Genomic DNA, 24,438 nt, shown 5'->3' with positions numbered 1-24,438 from the left:
AGTTTTCCTTGACCTCAGAAATTAAAACAGGTGTCATGCAGCTTTCCATCCAACTATCCGCAAATTTCTTCTCTTTCCCTGGACTGATTGTTCTGACAAACACGTGTCAAATTCTGGGTATGTGTCTGATTTGACTTGAGGAGGGAAGAATGGTATAAAAAAAACACAGTTTAACAGGAAAATACAGGAGAACAAGAACAGGCTCTCTTCTTGGTCTTTGACACACTGCTCAACTATATGTCTGTCTGGCTCTTAGGTGATGTTCATACAGATTGATTAGCATTAAAAAAAAACCCCTTGATTTGTTCATATATGTTATTTATATTGCTTTCATAGACAAAAACACCTAATCTTTTTATAAGCAAAGGTAGGAACGTCTTCCTGAATTATCTGTTTTGTAGTGTTCCAGATATTTTTTCTTCTTCAAGACACCACCACCTTCCCAAAACAAAACCAATCAACCAGAAAAACACTCTAATTGACTTTTTCAGATCAGAGACCTGGATAGATTAGATTTTAGATATTGACTGAATGGCAAACTTACAGCTTCGCTGCAAAAGATTATGGAGGTGTTGCACAAGTGAGTGTCAGGCCTGAAAGTAAAAGAAAAGCAGACAAGGCAGCTCTAATGGCTTACAGCTCAGAGTCTACCAGCACTGAAGAAAGTCCAAACAGAGACATTTGTGCACAGTATGAATCTCCCCTCACTAATAGCTGAATTTCCAAGATTTCCTTAGTAAGTATATTTAAATAATACTGTTTAATGCAGGCTGCCAGAATAGACTCATGCACCCTTACTAACCTGAAGAGCATTCCAACAGGGAACAAACTCTTTTGTCTTTTTACTCTAGTAATTATCAGAAAAGTGAACTTAAGTAATTAATTATCATTAGTTAGTGTGAACACTGAAAGTTAGTATCAAAAAACCCTTTGATCGAAGAACTACACAGATATCAGCTGTTAATTAATGCAGCCTATGAAGTTGAGGAGAGCAGCAGACATAACCAATATTCTGCTGATTTCATGTATGGCACTAAAGCTCTGTGGGAAGAAGGGGTCCTGCAGGTAGGAGTTTGCCTTCTTCCAAACTGCTCAACTGTGTCTCATGCTTTGGAAGAGCAAGCAGGAGATGGTGAATACAGCAGCATCACAGTGCTGCTGTCACCACTTGAGCCTAGGATGCAGGGAGTAATCGTGCCACGGGCAGTAAAATATCTACTGTGCCTCTTTTATTGACCACTAAGCCAGCATTGAGCAAAGTGAATTCTAAATCCTTGCAAATAAATTAATCTATTTCTGCTTTCTATATGGCAAATATTCAATACAATAGTGTCCATCCATTCGTCACTTCTCCTCTCCAATGATACACACTCCCACCAAAAGTAACAAAATATGTATATGCTGAGAAGAACAAAAAACATCCTGTCTGAAAATTTATCACAATTAAAATTATTAGTGAATGAAGTAAACATAGGGCACATAGGCATTTCAGGAAAGAATTCCTGATTGTTAAGTTATGATATGCTCATAAGCAAAGGGAATACACAGATCTGTTCAGATACCTCCAGATATTTCCTAGAATATATAACACCATTCTGTCATCATACATTAAAAAAGCAATAGGAAAAGTTGAACATAGCATTTAAACAAAGGGAAATGGTTTAATGACCCCAAACCAAGACATTTCTTGTAAAACCTCTTTTTGCTTACTCATATTTTCATTCTTTATTTAGTCACTTATGAGAAGTTCCCAGGTGATTTACCCTTCCCATGACCTTATGTCTTTTCACTGAAGTGGTGACCCTAGATACTAATGTGGGTTTTGAGGCTGCCTTTTAAAGTATTTGTTCTCATTTCAGCTGTTATTGGTGAGCACTCATTTTTTCGTATGCAGAGTAGACATTCTTCCTTCCCATGAGCTATGGATTCGCTTTGCAGTGCACAAGGGACTGGGGTATTCCTGGGTGCTCCCACCTGCTTTGCCACACAGCCTGAACTGGGCTTCAGCTCTCCAAGCACCCAGCAAACCCTCCTTGGCCAGGCCAGGCCTCTTAGCTGCTGTCCCAAACAACAGCATATAGCACCGCTAATTGTTAGTGGATTAAAAAAAAAAAAAGTACTTAAAAAAAAGAAGATATAAATATAGCATTTCTATATCTGCCTGTACCAAGCCCAGGTGAAGATAAACAGGGTTTGCAGTTTGAAGACAGGAGTGTGAATTTCAACTGAATTTATATTCCAAAGTGCTTTGGAAATGTCTCTCTTGCAGTCCCTTTCTGTTGAGGTTCTAGGGCTATATGCACAAAAACAAAAAAAACCAAACAAAAACAAAAACAGAAAGAAGTCTTGGGAAGCAATCCTACTCCATGGAGTGAATGCCAAGGTTTCCACTGACTTCAGCATGATTTCAGCCTTTGTCATCTCAGCAAAAGTCACCATCTGTTGAGAAACAAAGCAGAGAAGGAAATCTTCCTCTCTGCTCTGTTTCAGTCTTTTCACACCTGCCTACCTTTCCTGAAGTACCTACTGCCAGAAGCAGTTATGACAAAAAAAAGATAGTCCCTAAGTGGGATCTCGTGTAACAATTCCTGAATTTCTAAACAATTTGTAAAAATCTATGTGAAAATTGTTCCTGTTTCCCAGGCAGCTCTGAGCTCTGAGTCTACTGTAGAAATTTGCCTTCCGGTTGCTCAAGTGCATATTCTAACATCATATTATTTATTCATTATATTGGAAAAGCCTTCCTCTTTTATAAGCTTCTGCATGTGAAGCCATCTTTTCCTCTGTCCGGGAGAGCTGACAGGTTGCCTGCCATCACCTACTCTCCAGCAAAGCCAGCAACCCACACTGTCAGTGTGAAAACATCTGTTGAATGGATTTATTGACTAGGTCTTAGGTGTGAGTTGTGGGGTTGTTTTTTTTCCACACTGTTTATTACAGCCCTGACCTAATGAACTTAATTTGTTGACATGTTTCCCTCAGTGTCTTACTTGATCCCATCTCACGTTTCTTTCTACTGTGCTGTTTTCTTGGAAACAGGAGTTCCTGGCGCATCGACGTGTCCACCAATTGCAAATCTACCAGGCTCAGATGGCTACAGTTGGCATGGCGGGATTAGATAAACATCGGCCGGTGTCCAGGATCCCATCTTCCCCCACTGACTCCACATTACCTCACCCAGCCATGGACCAGCCCAGCCAGCATGTCTACACGACTGGTAGGATTCCCTAAAGAATGCTTTTAATAGGCAAGGCAAATGCGTTTGTTCATGTAGGATCAACAGATTTAAATGCCTTGAATACCTCCTGCAGCAATGCATTCAGTTTTAGCCTTACTGTTTCCTGGTTTTATGATGCTCTACTGGCATCAAGTCAACCAGTGCAGCTGATAAATCACAAGATTAATATTCACACAGTCATAAATTATTATCATTGACTGGCTCTGGCAATATAGCAACAGGTGCATTTTTGGTGCCTTTAAGTCAATGATAGCCTTTTTTTTTTTTTCATTTCCCTATCTTCTCATTCTTTTCTCCTTGTTTTTTGTTGCCTGTTTTGTAAAGAGACCACCAATAAGTTGAAGGAAGACCACCAATAAGTAGGAAAGCTGCAATATAATTCTCAAAGTCTTTGTATGACAGGTCAGTCTATGTTACAATGTTGCTTTCCCTACAGAAAGAGCAAAGCTGTAGCCATGACCAGAAAGTGATATTGGCTACAGCTTTGTTATCTTTTCAGCAGCTGCGTGGAGTCTCTACAGAGGAAGATTTTATGGTCAGGCCTAGGACAGTCCAGTCACTTAGGGAGCATCTCCTGTTGGTATGGTCTGGGGTCTCCAAAGCAAAGTGAATTAGAACCCCCAAAAACTTCAGTTGAAGGAAGAAAAATAATCACAGAACACCTATTTCTTATTATGGGCAATCTAATCTTGCAAGAGGGCCCAACTATTTAAGAACCTGAGTCTCACTATAGCATTACAGCATGGTTAGGAGTAAAGATTCACTTTGTGCACAGGAAAGGGGAAATGAATACTTGAAAGCACTGTTTATTCAGGTTTCTACCAGAAGTATTAATTTCTTCACATTGGTTGGCAGAACTTGCCATGCCCTAGAAGCTTACAGCTCTTCAGCTCGTGACCATGGATTTGATATAAGATGGAGTCCCTAACAGGCACTGTATGTGACTGTGCGAGACAGCACGCTCTCCCATCTTTCCCATTAGAATGTGAACTTGGAAAGCAAAAATGTATTATTTTAAAGAAAAAAACTGCAAAAGAGATATCCTTAAAGCACTGCAAGTAAGTGGGTAAGTGGATGCAAGATGACATTCAAAGATGAAAGACATAATTTCTTCTTCTGTAAATACACTATCAATTCAGAAATTCCACTTGTTGGGTAACAAACATTTGGATTGTACAGAAAAGAAACATGCTAATTCACTTTCCATGAGTTTCTGCAGAAAGACCAGCTGCGTATAGACAGGATTATTAAACCAGGCCACTGTTTTCCTAGTTGTGGTTCACAGAGTCCCCAAAACATTGTAAACTAATTCTAAACAATTCACAGAGCACACCAAAAGCAAGCTCACTGTGTGTAGGCTAAAATGTCCTGTTCAAAAGCCTGCAGTTCCATAGGAAAAATTGAGTGGACTTGCAAATATAAAAGCTTCTGATTCATAAGGTTCACTGACACCTCCCTTTCTAAGTCCCCATAAAGGGGACTAAGGCCAGGGGGTTACATATATCTGGGGAACTTGTGGCATCTGTGGAATTGATTGAGAAATAAAATGTGAAGTTGAGATGGAAGAGTAGGAGATGGAGTAAAATGATGTAACACAAACATTGAATGAAGATGTTGGGAACTGGGACATACCAGGCATAAAAGCCTCAAGATCTGACACAAGGAAGCCTGACAGGTTCTGCAATGGAGATGCAGACTGTGCATATGCAGCATCATGGTGTATTAAGATCAGGCAGACAGTTTAACCTTACACCTTTAGTAAAGCACTACTACATGAACAGAAGCAGTGAAAAGAGAGAAAAAAAAGAAAAGGAAAGAGAGAAAAAATGCATCTTATTCCAACTGATATTCTCAGCCCTTCACTGAACTCCTTTCTCTAAATCCGAAACATCTTTTTCTCCAATCCTTGTTTCTTCTTTTGCTGAATCAGATCTCATACCTCTGCAGTCACAATGAAGCCTTTCTTTTCTGCTTGAAGAAATCCCTTTCCCTGACATGTCTCTGGGCTTACAGACTCACACATATAGCCTTTATCACTGCAGTTTCTGTGTATATTGAAAATAGAGTTATTTTTTCCATTATAAGATTAACACCTTTGGAGTGACAATGAACAGAGTCTTTGCAACATCAAGCATTCTAATACAGTTTCTGTGAATAACTAGATATGTGTATTATTAACATATGGTATGTTACGGCACGGTATAGTATAGAATGACTTTATTGGTGCATAGTATTTCCTGGGTCTGGTAGGTGCCCTAGTATTTATTCATTCGTCAAAAGAAAGAAAGCAAGCCAGACCAAATTTTCATCTATTCTCATACAGCCTTTCCAAAATCCTTTGGGATGAAACCCCTGAGCAACCTGGTCTTATCATAGTGCCGACCTGCTCTGAGCAGTAGGTTGGACTAGAGACCTCTGAAGGTCCCTGCTGGCCTGGGCTATCCTGTGGTTCTATGATTTGCTCCCTTAAGAGAGCACAGGATGCAGCAGCCATTGTCTGCAGCAACATGACCATTTTTAAAAGCATGGAAGGAAGGAAGGAAGGAAGGAAGGAAGGAAGGAAGGAAGGAAGGAAGGAAGGAAGGAAGGAAGGAAGGAAGGAAGGAAGGAAGGAAGGAAGGAAGGAAGGAAGGAAGGAAGGAAGGAAGGAAGGAATGAGAAGGGAGGAGATTCTTGAACAGTATGAAGTGAGGTCAAATTCAGGCCTTAGAAATTAATGTAAAAACACCTCCCTGCCTCGAATTTTTGTGTTTTTGTTTTGCTTTGTTTTGTGTTTTTTGTATTTAAAGGCAACATATTCTTGGAAAAGAAGAAAGTAGAAGGAAAACTGTTGTGGCAGAATGTTACATGAGGATCAAAATGAGCCTGTATTCTTTTGAGTAATGACAGAAATTGCTCTTAGCTGAAAGGAATCAGAATGGTGATGATTGTGAGAGAGCTATGCAAGATATATGCAATTTATGTACAAGATAATGAGTTAAAGATGGAAAAAAATATAAAATCTACTTGTTGTTCATTTAGATGGTTTACAGAATATTTGAGATTATTTAGTTTAGATTTTTCTTCTGAATAATTTATTAGATCTGCTTTCTTTGTATTCTCTTATTGGTACTGTAGTTCTCCGGGGCATTTCGCCTTCTTCAAAGCATGCATTTAGCCAACAGTTTTTAGGTCTCTTGCTCTCCCTTCTATTTAAAATGTTATTAAAAGAAGCTGACCCAAATAAAGTATTTTGGAAAAGAATGAGTGTTAAGGAGTCCCCAAAAGGAAAACCTTGTTTTTTCTGACTTATTAAGTTTATTTTGTCCTGTGTCATCTATCATTATATGGTTCAGTGGTCCCACCATTCCAGTCTGTCATCGGGGCCACATTCTGACCTCAGTAATATTGGTGTAAATCCAGAATAATTCTACCAGTCTCAGTGGAGCTGCTCAGATTTACACAAGGAATCTGAGAGCAGAATCCTGCTGTAGGCATTTGTTCTGGAGAGACAGAATAACCATCTTTTATTAATATTTCACAGCAGTCTGCAATTGAAAACAGTTGTCTCCCTCTCTTTTTTTTTTTTTGTAGGGGTGAGGGGGATTATTGACTGAATCCTGTTAGGGAAATCCTACAGGCTATTTTTAGCAGTAAGCTCTACTGCTGCATTGTGGTATTGTATCAAGCACATGTGCTGTACGACCACCAGCCATACATCTGAATTACTTGCACATCCTAAATCAATTTAGATGCTTGCAATAAATGAAAACACATATTTCAGTCTTAAGTCAATTAATCCTGCTAGAAATAAATTTTACACTCAATGCTGTGAATATCTTAGTATTTAAAAGTTTGGAGCAGATGTTTCTGCCATGCAATACTGACCTGACCTGATTAAACGGATTTTTTATTAGGACAAGATAATTCACATACAATAAAATTACATTTTTAGTTATATTTTATTTTGGGAAAAGTACTAATGCACTAAGAAAAGGATGTTTATATCAACCAGAAGAGACATCCTGAATACAGGATTTCAGCATTTTACTTCAAAACCACTGTTTAGTTGCAATCCTGATATAGGTCATCAAAAAGTGTCTTTATTACGTAACACTTTGATTCTGTATGATAATAACCTAGTAAAATATAGATACATTTTTTTATTTCTATTAACTGCAGTTTCTACTATGCAAACCTAAGCCTGCAGGGAGCATTGACAACTAGAATAAAACATTCGTTGAAAGAGTGGCAGACAGATGCTTTCAACTTTCAGCTAATTTTGTTAACATTTAATAAGTGTTTCCATTCAAATCTTTTGGATATAACCACCTAGTCTGCCTAAGAGCTTCTGAAAATCCTGATACCGGTACATTTAGCATCTAAACACTTTCTCCATTGGGTAGGGGGATGGGAGAAAAAAAGTTTTCTTATGTAATAGCATAACGAACACTGGCAAACTGTACAGTGTGGGTATGTGGGTTTTAACCGCAGAAGTTAAAACTCTGGATGCCAAGAAAAGGAAAGCAAGGTATGTGAGCATGCACTTATTTTTGTGCACACTTGCTACTTCAAATAACTTAGTTATCTGCATGAGAGAAAATTCTCTTAGCCAAATATCTGAAGGGAACCAGAATGCTAATGGTTGTGAGAGAGCTCTGCAGGATATTTGCAATATATGCACAAGACCGATAGAGCAGTAAAGCTTATAAACAGTGCAGTGCAAATAACTGCAGAGAAAGGAAATTGTTAACTGCTTTGACAATGCCAGCAGAGATTTTAAGATGCATTAGCTTATTAGCTCCAGATTTTTCACTTTTTTTTTTTTTAAAGGAAACAAGCCAAGAAAGTAACTACAATAATTTATTGCTCATGAACTATTTTGTTTGCTAGCTAATCATTTGGGATAAGCTTAGTCATGATGTACATAGGTATTATTTTTGCATTCCCCTTATGATAAACATAGTTGTTGTATTATCATTTTGGCTTAAATAGCAAGATCCCAAAGGATCAGTTCTAAAGTTCATAAGCTAAGAAATATGGCAGCATAAATATTTCTAGAGCAGCATAATTTCTGGCTGGCTTCTAACCGAATTATCTCAGAACCTTAACTTTGCGTTGCCCACAATGTATACAGACAATTATTCAGTAGAGTTTTTAAACACTTTATTAAAGTTCAACATCCATTCAAGAACTTTGCTGAATAAGGGCTGTATTGAGCATGTTGTTGAATTTGGACTTAAATTTTGTATTTTCTTCACTGGCTGACTTTTCAGTAGCAGGCTAACACAATTTTCCCAGAACTGTGTTGGCATCCCCAGTAGTGGTGGCACATAAGAAAAAGGTTTTGAATGCCAAGTTTTACAGCTTGAAGAAATTGCTAATTTGAGTCCTTTTCAACTGTAAGGGGAAGAAAAACCCAAATGTTTCGCAAATAAGAATGGTTCATAGGGGTAAGCAAAATATTTTTTTGTTCCAGACATTTCTGAGGGAAATGCAAACAACAATAAATGAAATAATTTTTCTGTGTTTCAGACTTGGTTTGAAAGCCTTGAGTTTAACTTGAGCCTACTCACTATAATTTCTCTTTTGCTCCTAATGCACAGCAATAGAGCATTGTGATATTGATAGCTGTTCCATATAAAGATGTTCTGTCCTTGAATAAATGAGCATAGAAAATTCAAAAGGAACCTTGCACTGCAGTCTAACAACAGGATTTGGTCCTAATTGAGTAGTAGGTGGAACTTTTTAATGAAGAAGGATCCTGCCACTGCTGCAACTCTGAAACTTTCATCTGATATACTTTGAGATCTGGAGTTAATATAACATTAGTCAAGCAGTACAAATACAGAGTGACATTGTGATTTCAAAAATTATTTTAACATTTTTTCTGAATTATTTTCCTTACACTTCTATAAATACATAACTTTTTCGAGTTATATATAGGTAAACAGCCTTAACTGACCTTAACCAACAGAGAAAGAGAAAACAAGTGATTCAGTAGGAGGACTGAATTTTTGTAGCCATGAAAGCTTTAACAAGACACCATCACATTTCCTTTCTTTTTTACCATTGATTGTATTTAATAGTATAATTTCTTGAGAATTCGCTTTTGCCTTATTAATATCACAAGGTGCACCTTGTAATTCAAAACTCAGTTCCCCAGAGGAAAGGTAAATTAAGATTCAGAATTTCAGCTTGCTCTAACTGTAAAGAAAAATCCAGTTGTGTTGAAGAATGCATGGAATGGAACAGTGTAACTTGCATTTGTCTTACTTATTGTTTTTTATTGTGTTGTCTTTGTGCTGAAGGAGTTGTGTATGACAGTCTGATGCTGAAGCACCAGTGCATGTGTGGCAACTATACTAATCACCCTGAACATGCTGGAAGGATCCAAAGCATCTGGTCAAGGCTGCAAGAAACTGGGTTGCTAAACAAGTGTGAGGTAAAAAAGAATATGAAGACCAGATATTTGACTCGTTAAAAGTAAATGGTAAATTTATTAAATCCTAAATCTGTCTTACTTCTGTAATAGGAAAGTAATTTGTCTTAGAAATAATTTGGACTTTACTGACAATATTTAAATAATGCATTTTAGGAAAATACACTTCCCAATCAGAAAACAAAGAATTTTAACAATGACAGTCATTAACCTCATCCTTTAGAATATAAAATCAAGACATAACTGTGTTCTTCAACTTCATTTAGGAAGGTTGACAAACAGTAGTCAAACAGCAAGTGCAGTCCTTTCAGTAGCACAGTTCTTAACTTTTTCAGGCGGCTAAGGATTTTGCTTCTGTAGTAGCAACAGAACACTTTTTTTTTTTTTTTTTAATGTAGTTTATATCACTCTATAAGCACATTGCATATTGTCTTATTTTAGGCTATAAAGTCTGTTTTCATAAGCATTTTAATTTGCCTGGTGTACGATGGGTAGCACACCAAAACCTGATACATTAAAGTGCAATCTTGTAGGCAATATCAGAGCAAATGTGGAACTTTCTTCTACTTTGATTTCCCTCACAAAATTGCATATTAAAACATCATGCTTAAATCAAATATGGGATCTGGGGTTCATATATGACTTGGGTTGCTGAAAAACAGCCTTTTCCTACCATTCACTGCTTCCTGTGAGTCATACAGCACTGTCAACTTCTGCAGAAGCCCATGGCAACTGAGGGTTCTTACTGCATTGCAGCGTGAGTTAACGAAGTCCAACACAAGTTTGCTTAGGTTTTGCAGGATCCCAAAATTGCCAGGACTCTTATGCTTTGTTTTCTGTAACTACTTTTCTTTACATAGTTAGGTATTTAGAAACCCAAAAGAACTGATACAATAGGTCCCTTTGATTAGCTATTAGTGGCTGTCTGTGAAGATTTTCTGCAGGTAGTCAAACGTACTGGTCTGTGGTATATTGCAAGCCCTGTAAATGGATTTGTTGTACACACTCATCTAACTAGATGGCAGCACTCTAACAGGATAATTTTTTTTTTTTTTTTAACTTGGATAATTTTTTCAGTCTTCCAGGAGACTTTCTTTCACGAAGGCCCTTAAGGCCACATATGGCATAAGTGGTTTCACTGGTGGAATCACATACTAAAGGAATATGTTAAATATACAGCTGAGTGCTTTACTAAAATAAAGCCTTGTTACCTTCTTGACTCAGGACCCATATTAAAAAGTAACGATAAAAAAGAGAAAGAACAACTAAAACACAGTGTGTTACTATGCATTGCATTCTTCAGTAATAAACATATATTACCAAACAATAAATTGTGTCAATCTGCAAAAGGTGTAAATAGGAGAAGTGGTAGAGGTTAGTCTGAGGCACATGTAGTCCAACAGTTTCCTGGAACATTTAAAGTTTCTTCTTATAATTCTACAATTTCAAAAACTGAAATATAGCCTATTAGGTCTTGCAAAATCCAGTGAGTGGGTGGAAAGGAACTAAGTCACTTCATGTCAAATGATATTCAGTTAATTTTGAATCCCATTGTGTGCTTTGAAATGAGGATGGAATGGGAAACGAGCTGTCAAAATGATGATAAAACTTTGAGGAATCCCAGTGTGAAGCTGGTGCATAGATCTGGTGTTTATCCTGATCCTCTTGTGTAGCTAAAGACAGGATTGTACTCGGTGATGCAATCTGTCCTTTGCTTCACTGAATTCTCTAGCACTTACTTGACCTCAAACATGTCCTTAAACCTACCCCCTTTTCGAATTAAGGAAGGTGGTTGCAGTGATTCACTTAATTGGTGCTCTGATTCTTTTGAGAGTTATTCAACTGAGTATATGACTTGTGTCACTAAAGGAGCAGTTGTTGCAGTATTCAAGAAATAATAGGCCACCATTAACTTGCATTCTGGAATATACTACACTGAGAATGTGGACTCAAAGCATCAAGGACAACTCCACTGTCTTTTTTATTGACTTCTCAATGCTCCCTCACGGACATTAGTTTTTCTTAATATAATTTCTCAATATAATTTCCCATGGTTTCTGTCAGAAAGAGTGGAGAGATCACTGGTCAGGTTTTCTCACGTTTGCTGCCTCATGCACCAGGTCTGAAGGAAAGTTTAGGAACAGGAACCGGCAACAGCCACTTAGGAAATCCTCTGTAGTAACTGTGAACCTTCTTTTTTTTTTTTCTCTTTTACTAAAAAAATAGTCCCACAAGAGGACTGTGGTCCCACTGTTTGCCTGATTAGGAGTTTCAGGATCAAAGCTAGTTCAGTCAAAGGTAGCTCAGATCTTGTTACCTTGCAATGTGCGTATCTTTAGCCACAGGCTTGTGCCAGGGGGCCCTCCCTCTGTTCTTAATCTAACAAAAATCCCTGTGAAAATGAACAATCTGTATATGATCTTTATTATCTATAGAAGGGAGCAAAATGTGTTTTTTAAATCATGTGATGTGGGTTAGCCACTCTCATGCAGCTCAGGTCTATGGCCATGGAGAGGTGACTGGCGAAGTGCACAGCGAACCATCATCTGTAACTGGTCATGGGATGGTAGAAGTCATATGGGCTGACACCATCCTCGCTGCAGTTAATAGATTAATATAGGTAGATTAATCTAGAATTAATCTATTACTTATATATATATTGATCTAATTGCTCCCATATATAACATTTGAAAAACATAACTTGGTAAAATGATAACAGGGTTTGTCTGGGGTACTCAAAGCTGTGTCTTCATTACAAAATAACATGTGCCTGGGACTGTTCTCCACCACTGAAGCCAACCGGCATGGAAAGGCCCATGTTCCTACTACCAGGAATGCTCCCTGGCCCATGCCAGTGACCGAACCATGTCTGGGAGCTGTTTGGGAGAGTGTTAGTTGCTGCTCAGCCAAAATGGTGTGAAGGACACTTTAGCAATTTAATAGTACAGATGACTGTGTTCCTCTGCCTGGGAATGTTTCCTGGCACTGCTTAATTTACTGCTGCAGACACAGCCAAGAGGACTTGCTTGTCCAGACTGTATTTTGTCTTTCTAGCCATAGATATTTGAGGTCTAGAGCTATTCAAACAACAGTTTAGAGGATTTTTGCTACATGGAGAAACTAGTTCTAGCTTTTGAATTTTTTTTTTTTTAATTCACTTTACTCTTCCAAATACATAGATTACTTCCTCCATCTGCTTCCCCAAGACAAAAGAGAAACACATTCCGATCATGGCTAGCCCTGAAGAGTGGGATTTGAGAGATCAGCCCTTGACTGAGTCCATGGCAAGAGAATGGAGTAATTTCCCACCACAGTGGGCTTTTTCATAGTCCTGGTATATACATATTGGGAAAATAAAATACAGCTTCAATATTTTTGCATTAGTTTAAAAGTTTTGAGTATGCTTACTGGAAGACTTTTTTTTTTTTTTTTTTTTTCCCAGTTTTCTCTTGATGAAGAGCAATGCATAGTTGCCCTACCTTTGGGACAAAAAAGACCAAATTATGTTTTGGTAGTTGTGTCTGCCTTCTACTTTTTCTAGGGAGAGGAAGTATTTACATAATTCCTTTGGGCCCATAATTTATGCACACATGACTGACATTAGGCTGCACTGATCAGCACAGTTTTAGGAAAATAAAGAAGAATGTAGTCATGGGCCCACTTTCTGCCCCCCCCTCTACTTCCTGTAGGGACTGGTCCAGGAACGTTTTTCTCTTCAGCCTGGAATTTGATCTGAATTCTGGTAGTTTTCTGGATTAGAGTGACATCTTACACCTCCTACTGTCCACTTCTCATGCTCCAAAGGGGAGAGAAGGAAAGAATTTAAAGATTTAAAAACCTTTGAGTCTGCCAGATCACATAGACTGAAATATATGAAAATAATCCCTAATGTATGAAAATTACTCCATGAAGACACTTTAAGAACAAAATTTGGACACGTTCAGTTTAAGCACTTGAAGATCAAAACACCTGAAGAGAATAAATGCCTCTTTATGTAGGTGCATCCATGTCAGAGATCTGTTTGCAATTCCCACATAATGGAAAGAGAACAAGCGATGCGGGTGTACTGATGGGCAAAAGATCCATATTATCTATGTGTATTTTTTAAAACAAGAGAGAATTTCACAACTATGAGAAATCCCAGAAAAGTAGGGAAAACTCTGAAGACCTTTTTTACAAATTAGATAGCCTAAGGGAATTTCAGAGACATTAGCTCCACACAAATAGCTGCAGTGAGGGCAATGGACACCTTAGACTGAGAGACTCAAGTGAGAAATATTGCTTAAGCTATGTCAACATTTCCTGTTAGTTTAGCAGAGAGAAACAGGCAGTGTCACCTTTGTCTTTTTGAATCTCTGGCTGTGCAAGAGTTTAGTCTGCTGAAAGTCTAACCAAAATCTTCAGGTCAATAGAGGTTATCTGTGTGAAACTTTAAAGGTCTATTTTAAACAGAAGACCAGACTAGACAGTCCTCTTTGACCTTACATACTTGAAAAGTGAAAGCATTTTCCCATTGTGGGGAGAATAACTTTGTAGTTGCATTCTTTGACTATGACTTGCCTTCTACTAAGGATGTAGAAGATGGATAGATGTAGTATTCAAATCCCCCTGAATGAAACAAATACTGTTCACAAGTTCTCCTATGCTATTTCTCCTTTTTCATTGGCTTTATTCAAATTTTCTGGTTTTTACTAAATTTTTAGGGTTTTGATGCTACTATGAACAACAAAAATATAGAAAGACACTTTAAAATAAGAAAGATGTGGATAAAAGTGTATGCATGAAGTTATACGAATCTATATGTTATGTTGTCTGGTAACTTATGCCAGTGAGACCCAGAAACTATGGCTTTATGTAACTGAAGTGACATGATTCCAAATTCTGGTAACAGACTCGTGACATGTGCTTTTGTAGACCTAACTAAATCCTGACATCATTGTGTAAGAACTGTTCTAAGCAATTATTACATGTAATTTTTAGATAGCCTTAGATAGCTGGAATTTTAATGTCACTGCAAATGGCTTGAGAAGGAGACACACTGCAAGGCTGGATGAAAGGAACAGTAAATGAGGAGGTGGGAATGCAGAAACAGCACAGATGTGTGCACTGCTTACCCTTCTCTTTCCTCCTGCCATTTACTGTGCAAATGTGCTTGCCAATGCTCAAGATTAGAGCTGGAGAAGCTGTGGAGAAAGAGCAGCTCTGGGTTGTGCCTGCCCTGGCAGCTCAGCTGCTGGCTGTGCCCCAAGGACCTCACTGCCCGGAGCAGCCTGGAGTGGGGGATCCTGACCCCTGTTTGGTGGGGTTCCAGTTCTGCACCAAACCTGTTTCTGCACAACCTTTTTCTGCCCCAAACAATCTTTCTGGCAACATTGGGTAGTAAGTAGCTCCTTCAAAAAATGTTTTGGGGAGGCCACTTGCAGACCCCACTCTGTTAGTGCAAATCACTATATTCCATAGGACATCACAGAGCTCCCTGTTGTAGGAATAACAGCCTGGTGTGGGTCTTTTTATAGTTAAAGGGATATGGCATTTAACAGGACTTTAAAAAAAGCCAGACAATTAACTCTCTTAAACATCTATTAAAGAGGTTTTATATAATTTGTAGAAAATATGTGACTAGAGAGTATTTTATTCAAGGTTCTTTGATGTGACCTTCATAAAATACTTCTTTACATTTAGTGTACATTTGTTTTTGCTGTCCTAAAGCCAGCCTCCCTTCCCAGTTTTGCTGTGGAGAATTGGGTATATATTTTAAAGCAGCTCATTAGAAACATAGACCTTAATGAGAATAGATGAACAAATAAATGAAACCAGTCACCTCACTTGTGAAGAAAAACATTTTATCTGACCCAGAAGAACCATTACAGGGTTTACTGATTCCGTGAAGTAACATAATGTGCTGATTTTGATTGTGCAACTGTGTGTGCTACAAATTCTCATGTGAGCCTGGGAGAGGCTTGAAGAAATTAGAGATGAAAAAGGGTTTATTAAGTCTTTTAGTTCTTGGATCATTCCCTAAAATATTTTTTCCACTGCTGTATCCAGTCAGGTTTCAAATACTGCAAGAAATAGGGCTTCCACCATTTCCCTGAGGGGGAGCTTGTTCCACAGTCATCTAGATCTAACTCTTAGGACATTTTTCCTAATCAGTCAGAAAAAATTGTCAGTGCTCAGCTAAATATATATATTTTGCATGGTTCTTCTGACCTCTCCTAGGCAGTTCCTTTCTTCTGCAGTGTACATTTTCTTTAATATTTATAATATTACTTCCTAGTGAAGATGTTGCTGCCTTCTGATGTGCATGGCTAGGTGATGGATATAATAAGAATTATAACTTAGCGTCTAAGAAAACTAGAATTGAGTGGTATTTCTGTAACAGGTTAATCAGTCTATTAAAAATAGGATGATCTATTTAGGCAACCTCTGTGCCTGTTTACCTATAGACCCAGACAACTGGACTGATCCACAGCCTAAGTTGTGAGAGGTTTTGCCTCAGGTATTCATAGGGACCAACTCTGCAAATAGAGTTCAAGACCTTAAAAATAGACTGTTTTCTCTCTACATTATCCAATATCAAGAGGAAAGAGGATCTTGGGACCAAAACCTTGTTGACAGTGCTGTTTATTAGGCCCAAACCTGAAAAAAAATTGCTTCATGTTGCTGTGTCTGTAAAGGCTGTGCAGCACCAGCACAAGCAGAGAAGATTTTTATGACAAGTTCTAACCAAATACATGCAAGGAACAGATCTGCTGAATAAGAAAGTGTTAGTTTCAATCTTTTATTCTTCCTTTCCTATCTTCCTTACTTTCTAAACTGGTTAAATTGCAATGAATTTCTAGAAAGACATCCCATATTTTTAAGCACTGATTTAAGTGGGGAGAGTACAAGCTGAAGAGTTAAAAAGACAGTTAAAGAGACAAATTCCACTTACACAAATGTAAGGAAGTGAGTCAGCATGTGTAACAGCAAAAATGATCCTGGGATACTGAACATACAATATTAAAAAAAAAAGTATATATATATAGAAATATTTCATTAGAGAATTTAAACTTTAATTTTCTTCTTCTCCTTGGCTCTCCTCAGTGTGATCATGTTCTTCCTAGCAGCATAAATCACAAGTACTAGTAGTAATGCAAAAAACATTAGTCCTCATTCAGAATACTTCTGCAGCTTACAGGTGTGAATAAGTTTTTACTCTTTAAACCAGAACTTTTCTAGCCAGCGTTCTTATGTAAGTAATATTTCACCTTTTCATTTGTATCTCTTAATATAATGTAGAAAAGAGGCGGAATATTTTCTTTTTCTTGGATGTGGGACTTCGTATTAACTCTGCTAAGACTTAAGCAAAGCATTTGTGATAAACCACACACGCATTTGTTTTTCATATAGCATAGCTTTAATAAACAAATCAGTGTCACATTCCTGCATGACGCAATCTCAACCCATTATTAATCATACTAAATGTTATTTCGGACCTTTACTTTTTTCTTTTCTTTTTTTTTTTTTTTTCTCCCTAAATATTGTCAGTGGAATATTGTAGGCCTCTGCTGTTTTCTTTCAGCGAATTCGAGGTCGAAAAGCCAGTCTGGAGGAAATACAGCTGGTTCACTCTGAACATCATTCACTGCTGTATGGCACCAGCCCCCTGAACAGACAGAAGCTGGACCCCAGGAAACTCCTAGGTCTGTACAGGCCTCTATTCTACTGAGAACAGCACATTCCAGCACTGTCATTAGTCATAGCTGGTGTCAGTTTTAAATACTTGGCAAGCAGTGTGACAAAAATTCACTTTTTCCAAATGCATTGCTATGTGGAAGGAGAATGTTACAGTGGAAGCCAAACACAGATTAGCAAAATGCACAGGCTGGAAAGCAGCAATAGAAGTTTCTCCTTATTTGCTTTAAAAATCATCAAAGTCTTAACCCTTTACTGTAATTTGTTCTCCAATGGAGGTCAACAACAATTTTGAACATGGTTGGTCTTCTATCTCCTTGTGTTCTTTGATTTGAAAACAGGAGTTTAATATACACTTGCTTGTCAGAATTGCTTGTTTGCTGTTCTTATTTGCTTTATTTCAATTATTTCAGCCATGCTGAGTGCAGATACCATGCCTAAACCTTGCTAATAAGTGAACCTTAATACCTTCCCATTATGCAGGATATGATATCATTCTGAATAACGGGGAGGAGGAACATACTGAAATATTAAATAGACCTATGGATGTACAGAAAAGCATAAAACTGACAGGATTTTCATAGCAAACATCTTAATGCACAACCAGTGCTCAGTATATGCTTTTTACAATAGCAAAGTAGAATTAAATTGAGCTCTGCCATGAGTCTAACATGAAGCAGATCTACTTGACAGACCTGCTACAGAGAATGTGAAAGAAAACACACAAAAAAGTGGTGCATATTGGAAATAATCTGAGTGTAATCCTGCCCTTTATGTTCCAGCACACTGGATGCGACACACTAATTCTCAGCTATTTTTATAATGCTTATGCTAAGATGTGGAGCTTTTCCTAAATGTAATGAAGTGCAACCCAAACAAAACCAATACTAGCCATCAAAAGAAATTGCTGCCACAGTTCTAGTAATAGCTAGCAATTATTTTGCTTTGGGAACTAATGCTAAGCAGACTGTTGCTTCAGTGAGTTGTAGCAGTAGATAAGAAAAATGTCTTGATCACAATACTATGTAAGTTTCTACATCTTCTTAGCCAAGGCAACATCAAAACAAAAATATTCACAGTATGGTAGATTGTTGGGAGCTTGAATTTCTGAGGTAGGAAATCCCCCTTAAAAAAAAAATAAACAAAAAAGTGTTTCCAATAAAAAGCACTAAATTCCTGCAAAATGAAAATTTGGAAACATTTTGAATTTATCAACATTGTCAAAATGTTCCATTTTGATAGAGTCAGGCATTTCATTTAAATTTCATTGGTTTTGATCCATTTCATATTAATTTTTACATTATCTAATACAACATACATTAATATAAAATAGTGTTCCCACCTTGGATCTCAGTGGTTGACCACCATATAAGATGCAGTGTGTACTTACAGCTACAAGGTGAGAAAAGGAACGGACCCAGACATCCTTGCTGTATTTCTGCCTGTGTATAGAAAATACAGAAAGCTTTGTTTACCCAGTCTCAGAAAACCATTTCTTTGCTCACAGATCTTTACTCGGCACTCTTTGCCTTTTTCACTTGACACTTAGTCCAAAATATTTACTCTCTGAGTTTATAACAAGATCACACTCTTAGCATACATTCTGAGTGTATCCTTGGATCACTGCCCTTTCTGTCTCTGTTTCTGGGTTGTTTTCTTGCTGTGTCTCACATGGCCTTTTACCAGGACAACAGTCAATGAAACACCCTTCCCACATGCTTTTGCATGTGCCTGGTTTTTGCTTGGAAACTCTAATCATTTGAGCTTCCAGATGCTTTTATAAAGGATCTTTATTGTTTCTTACATTTTTTCCAAAATGTGCTGTTACTCTTCCATCTTTCATTGTCCCCAGTTCAGTGAGGTTGAAACTAACTAAACCTGACATTAAAATTGGCATCTTTGTATAGTGTAGAAATTCAAAAGGATATGTAGCAATGAAGAAAAATCTAAAGGAAATGTTTCTCATCGAATATGTCATCAATAACAACATTGTCTCATAAAACATTTCTATTTCAATGAAAGTGCAGTTTTTGCTACAGAAATTTTTCCATCACATTATGGCTTGGCATCCTAACGAAAAGGATGACTTACCAATTCCTTCCCTTACTCTTCTACCCACCCAAAAAGACAGAGGTACCCTTTGTTCTCCACTTGTGCTCTGGGAAAGTGTTTGTTCCCTGTCTCTGTTCAGAAGAGTACAACTGCACATCTGCATTGTCTGAATGTCTTTTTTTTTCTTTTCTTAATAAGCCACTTCTGTATCTTTCAGACAGAAAATAAACACTTGAAGGAACAAAATTTAAGTACAACTATGACTAGAAATGTACCACTTATCAATAAATGCTTATTTCAGTGTCCCTGTTCAGGAAAAAAAAAAAATGTTTTGGAAGACTCCAAAGCGGAACAACTGTGACCTACAGAAATCAGTAATAATTATACACACGGTTATAGTTCACATATTCTTATTGCTTTCAGAGTATAAACTTGGCTTTATTTTCCCTACATCAGGGCCTACAAATGCAGCTATTGCAAATGATCACTTCAAATTCTATTAATGCGCTATTGTAGTTAAACTTTTGACTGATCGTATTTCAGTGTGGTGTGTTAAGTAACATGTTGCATTACATTGTCTTGACATGAAGGAAACTAATATACAGACTACGTGTCACATTGCATTATGGTTTCATGTGACAGAATACAACCTTTCAAACCTCTTTGAATAAACTCAAGGGCAGACAATTATCAAACAGATCTTACAAATTTGTTTGCTTCTTACCTCTCCAAACATAATTAAGAAAATGCTTCTAAAAATCTGGTTTCCAATGACTACAAGTTTGTAAAAGTGAGAAATACACTGTCAACAAATCTCTGACTGTGAGGCTGTATTTAGAGTACAACTGAAAAATATATTCACAGAGCATCTTTGCAATTGCAATTTCAAGTTAGTGAAAAAAATGACCACTTAGCAGAAGTGGCTTTGTTTGTGAAGAATGATAATGAAAACAATCAGGCTCCTCAAACTGTGCCTTTTCACAAACGAATACATTTTCTATGTTTTTTTTCTTTTTGAAAGCAAATTTTTGCCCATTACTTTTCCTGCTCATCAGAATCACAGTCCCCAGTCGTCAACCTCTGAAGCAGCTTCCTTGAATTCTGTAGGGGCCCTGACTTCAGTCAGTGACGGGTGCCTCAGCAACTAATTTTATTAACCAGCTCCTATGACACTCGTGGGTTGAAATTTTAGAATACATATCTTTGATATTTTTTCTAGCTCTATCAATAAATTGTTTTGCTGAATCTTCTCCAAAAGATCTTTTATTCTGAAGTTATTTGCTGGTGACTACAAACTCCATCCTGATGCAAGACCAAAAAAAGTAGGATTATTTAAAATTTGTCTTCTGTCTTACTTGAAGTATCCCAATATCTTTTTTATTAATGTTCTGGAGGTATTCTGGGGTGGGAAAGGTGTTATTTGAAAACTATTGTTATTTACTAATTTCTGCTGGTGCATCAACACCAAACATCATAGGAAATTCTCACACTGATTCCTTTTCAGGGTTTGCTTTTTGCTACTGATTTTCATTTATTAAAAAAAGAGTGTTTTGAGGTCTTTCCTTTCTATAGGGCTAGCTGAGTGTTGGTCTCACTCTCTCTTAGTAGAACCTTTACCCACTGTTCTTCTGACGAAATCTCAATGTTTTTCTTGTTCTGCAAAGCCTGTTATCTTCTTTTTTTGACTATTGCGCAATAAGAACAGAGTATCCTGGCAGGTTTCTTGATACACTGAAAATGCTTCATTCCTCTTTCCAGTGGTTTAGTATTATCTGTTGATTGAATTTAGTGTCCTTCCTCACCATCTGCTTTTCTGTTTTTACTTTGTGTTTGTTGGTTTTAATCATGTTTACCAGTGTGCCCAACTGCAGAGAGATGAATGAGAATTCATCTGTTCTCTCTTACGTCCCAACTCCGCAATGGAATTTAAGAAAAAAGTCTAGTTATTCAATGTGCTAAAAATGCATTCTTTTACCTTAAATTACAGTTTATGTTTCCATTATTTTCTCCTGTCACCTTAACAGCACTAATTTTTTAGTTTTTTGCTCAAGACTTTTTGATCTTCTCCCCACTAAAAACTGAAAAATTGCTGTTCACATTGATCCCTGGATCTGCTTAGCAAGAGATCCGGAAATTCCTCCTGTACTTCTGCTCTGACCATCTCCTGCAGCCAGCATTTCCTTGCACGTCTGGGGCCATTAGGACTCACAGTATGAGAATAATCTGCGTAGCTGCTGCACCTGCATTTCCCCTGGTAGCTCCACAGGAGGTTTTGTTTGGCTCCTCTTGCTCACTGTGCAAACTGATCAAAGGTCTCTAGTTGGTTAAAAATGCATCCTGGATTTTACTCAAAGTGTAAAGCACTTTCTTCATCTCAGACTTACAGTCTGGTCTCTTGTACTTCAAAGGTGATGACTTATAATTGTCTTTATGCATTTCATTGGCACCTGCTAAACATGAGTAACTGCAGTGTTCGCCCCTTCCATAACAATGAGTGGCTCCTCTAGGTAACTTGAGTGATTCACTATCTAACGTTTCCTCCAGATGGCAAAGTTACAAAGCTAGTTCTGTGATACGGTGGGGAGAAAAGCCTGTGTTCTCTTCCCCAGCTGCCTTAGGATCAGATTACATACTGGGTTAGGAACTGCATCAAATCCTGAGATCCTTACCCGGTTTTCATATTGTCCTTATCAAGACAAACAGAGAGTTTAGTGGTATAAAAAAAGAAAACATGAATGAATAAAAAGTGAGTATAAATATGAAGTTGAACCCTATTACATTATCTAATGTATAGAGCAAAGTAAGCTAGAAATCAGATTCTAAAGCCTATTAAGTTTCTGTTCCCTTTACTAGAATGTATTTACAGAGTAATACTGAAACAAGTAGTATTTCGTTTTATGTTTAAAAAATATTAACATATTAATCGATGGTATGTAAATGAAGAGAACAGCATTTCTGCATAGATAGGAAGACTAAGGCTGTGATTTTCAAAGGAAAAACTTTTTGGAGAGATGAAGTTAAGAAATTAGTCATCAGTTTAATACAATCTTAATGAAGTTCTCTCTGTTGTCAGTGAAAAGAAACAGGCACTTCTGAAGCACAGTTCATCCCATTAGTCATCTAGACTGGGCAGAGGTGCCTGCCTCACTCCACTGGCTGTAGAAGAAGTGGAGATGACTCGCTTAGACAAGCTGCTTATCAGCTACAGATATCAGGATGACCAGTCACCCTAGTTCAGAGTGACTTTCTGTGGAGATTTGATCATTATGGTCCTTTGAAACTGCTGCTTACCAATCTTAAGATTTGTCATTGCAAAAGAGTGCTATAAATGTCCAATGGCTGATTTGCTTTCTAAATGTTATTAGTATTTTTTATTCTAATATATGGCTTTTTCAGTGTGTGATAACCAAATCTGAATTACTGTAAAAAAGTTATTACTGTTCCAGTGTTCAAATGTCTTTTTGATAAATGATGCTTTTTTGTTTGTTTGTTTGTTTTCCTTTAATATATAGGAAACGTGTCTCAAAAACTCTTTTCCTTGTTGCCTTGTGGGGGACTTGGGGTAAGTAGAGGTTTGTTTTTTCACAAGAGGGACAGCATGCAACATGTGTATTCATTCATGAATTCTTTAGCACTATTGCATTTTCAGTTCAAAGTCTTCAGAAACTGATAAAAAGCCATTATCATATTGTGTTTTCCAAGACACAGAAGACAGTACATCACAATAACCATATGGAACAGTTAGATAGGAACAGATTTTGTGGTAATGTATGCATTTTATCATTGTCTGACTACAGGTTTTTCACACAAGCTCTATTTTTGAGGAAAGTAATGTGTATGTAATTGTTACAGCAGAATAAGCTTTGGAGAAAGTGTTTTGTGTACTGTTGAAAGGTAAACATGGCTTCACATTTCTCAGAAAGGACAAAAAAATTACCAAAGCTAGCATTTAGTATGGTAAGTGGTCACTAGCTACTATTTAATAACTTGAGTGTTGTTAAACTAATAAATTATTTGAGCATTTTTATGTCCTGTTTCAAAATGGATTCATTCTGAAATATAATACAAGCCTGTCAATATTAGGACACAGTAGACAAAATACTGCAAAGAAAAATTTGTTGCAATACAAGGTAAAGGAATTAACCTAAATTATTGAAAAACATGTAGAATGGAGAATTTCTACCTATGCTGGTATCATGGTCCTATTAAATTCTAGTAAAGACAACACCAGGGAGAAATAATTTTTCATGTACAGGGGTTTTTCACACAAAAGTATTCTATACTTTTGGTCCAGCTGGGACTACTATTTTCTGATGTCAGCAATATCAAAGTGAAATGATGATATTATCAGATATTGATTGGCTGGCTGGATGATGCGTAAGTATTTTAGTTCCCTTTGATTATTTCTGAGTATGCAGGAATAAAGGCACAGTCTCTGGAGGTCAACTTCCAATGCAACCTTCTAAAGTTGTATTTACTTTTACATTTCACAAAAGATAAATTCCATACCATACTAGTGTTATTTATAGTGGGGTATATTATTATGACATACCTCACAGAAGAACTACCAATTTTGTAAGGTTTTAATACAAGAAAAAGAAAAATTCAATTTTAGCTGTCAGTATTTAGTAATTTTTGAGGATTTCTGAACTGTGACATAAGGAACAAAGAATCAGGAAATGGCAATTACTGCAGCTCCTCTACTGTGGAATGAGCTTGCTGAGGATTCTGCCTAAAATTTGGTGACTAGCAATTTGCTAATTTTGAAAGTTGGGGCTCATTTCTGTGTGTGGATCAGCTAACTTTACATATTGAGACAGACATGTATGTCCACAGGCACCTCTGTGCACTATCATGGGCACATATGCACACACACACGCATATACGCACACGTATAAAAAAAGGTACATTTTCACGCTGTTGTTGAAGTTATTGAGAAGCTTAGAGAAAATTAGGCAAGAATAAAGTTGATAAAAAATGTTGTTCAGGCTTCTGATTAAAGAGAAGCTGATGTAAAATTTTTTCACAAATCTTTTTGAGGGTTTTGGAA

At 37.2% G+C, this 24,438-nt stretch overlaps 1 protein-coding gene across 21 annotated transcripts in view; it reads left to right on the top strand.

The window, feature by feature from the left end:
- Nucleotides 1–24,438, top strand: part of HDAC9 (histone deacetylase 9) — a 466,647-nt gene that overhangs the window by 318,267 nt on the left and 123,942 nt on the right. For all 21 annotated transcript variants that reach the window (XM_071805072.1, XM_071805059.1, XM_071805061.1 and 18 more), the window contains 4 exons: nt 3,040–3,217; nt 9,529–9,662; nt 17,224–17,344; nt 22,901–22,950. In XM_071805072.1, coding sequence (XP_071661173.1) covers nt 3,040–3,217; nt 9,529–9,662; nt 17,224–17,344; nt 22,901–22,950 — 483 coding nt within the window. The remainder of the gene's footprint in view (nt 1–3,039; nt 3,218–9,528; nt 9,663–17,223; nt 17,345–22,900; nt 22,951–24,438) is intronic.

Source organism: Patagioenas fasciata, chromosome 2, assembly GCF_037038585.1.
Source record: "Patagioenas fasciata isolate bPatFas1 chromosome 2, bPatFas1.hap1, whole genome shotgun sequence".
Taxonomy (NCBI): Eukaryota; Metazoa; Chordata; class Aves; order Columbiformes; family Columbidae; genus Patagioenas; species Patagioenas fasciata.
This window is presented reverse-complemented; position numbering and strand designations above follow the sequence as displayed.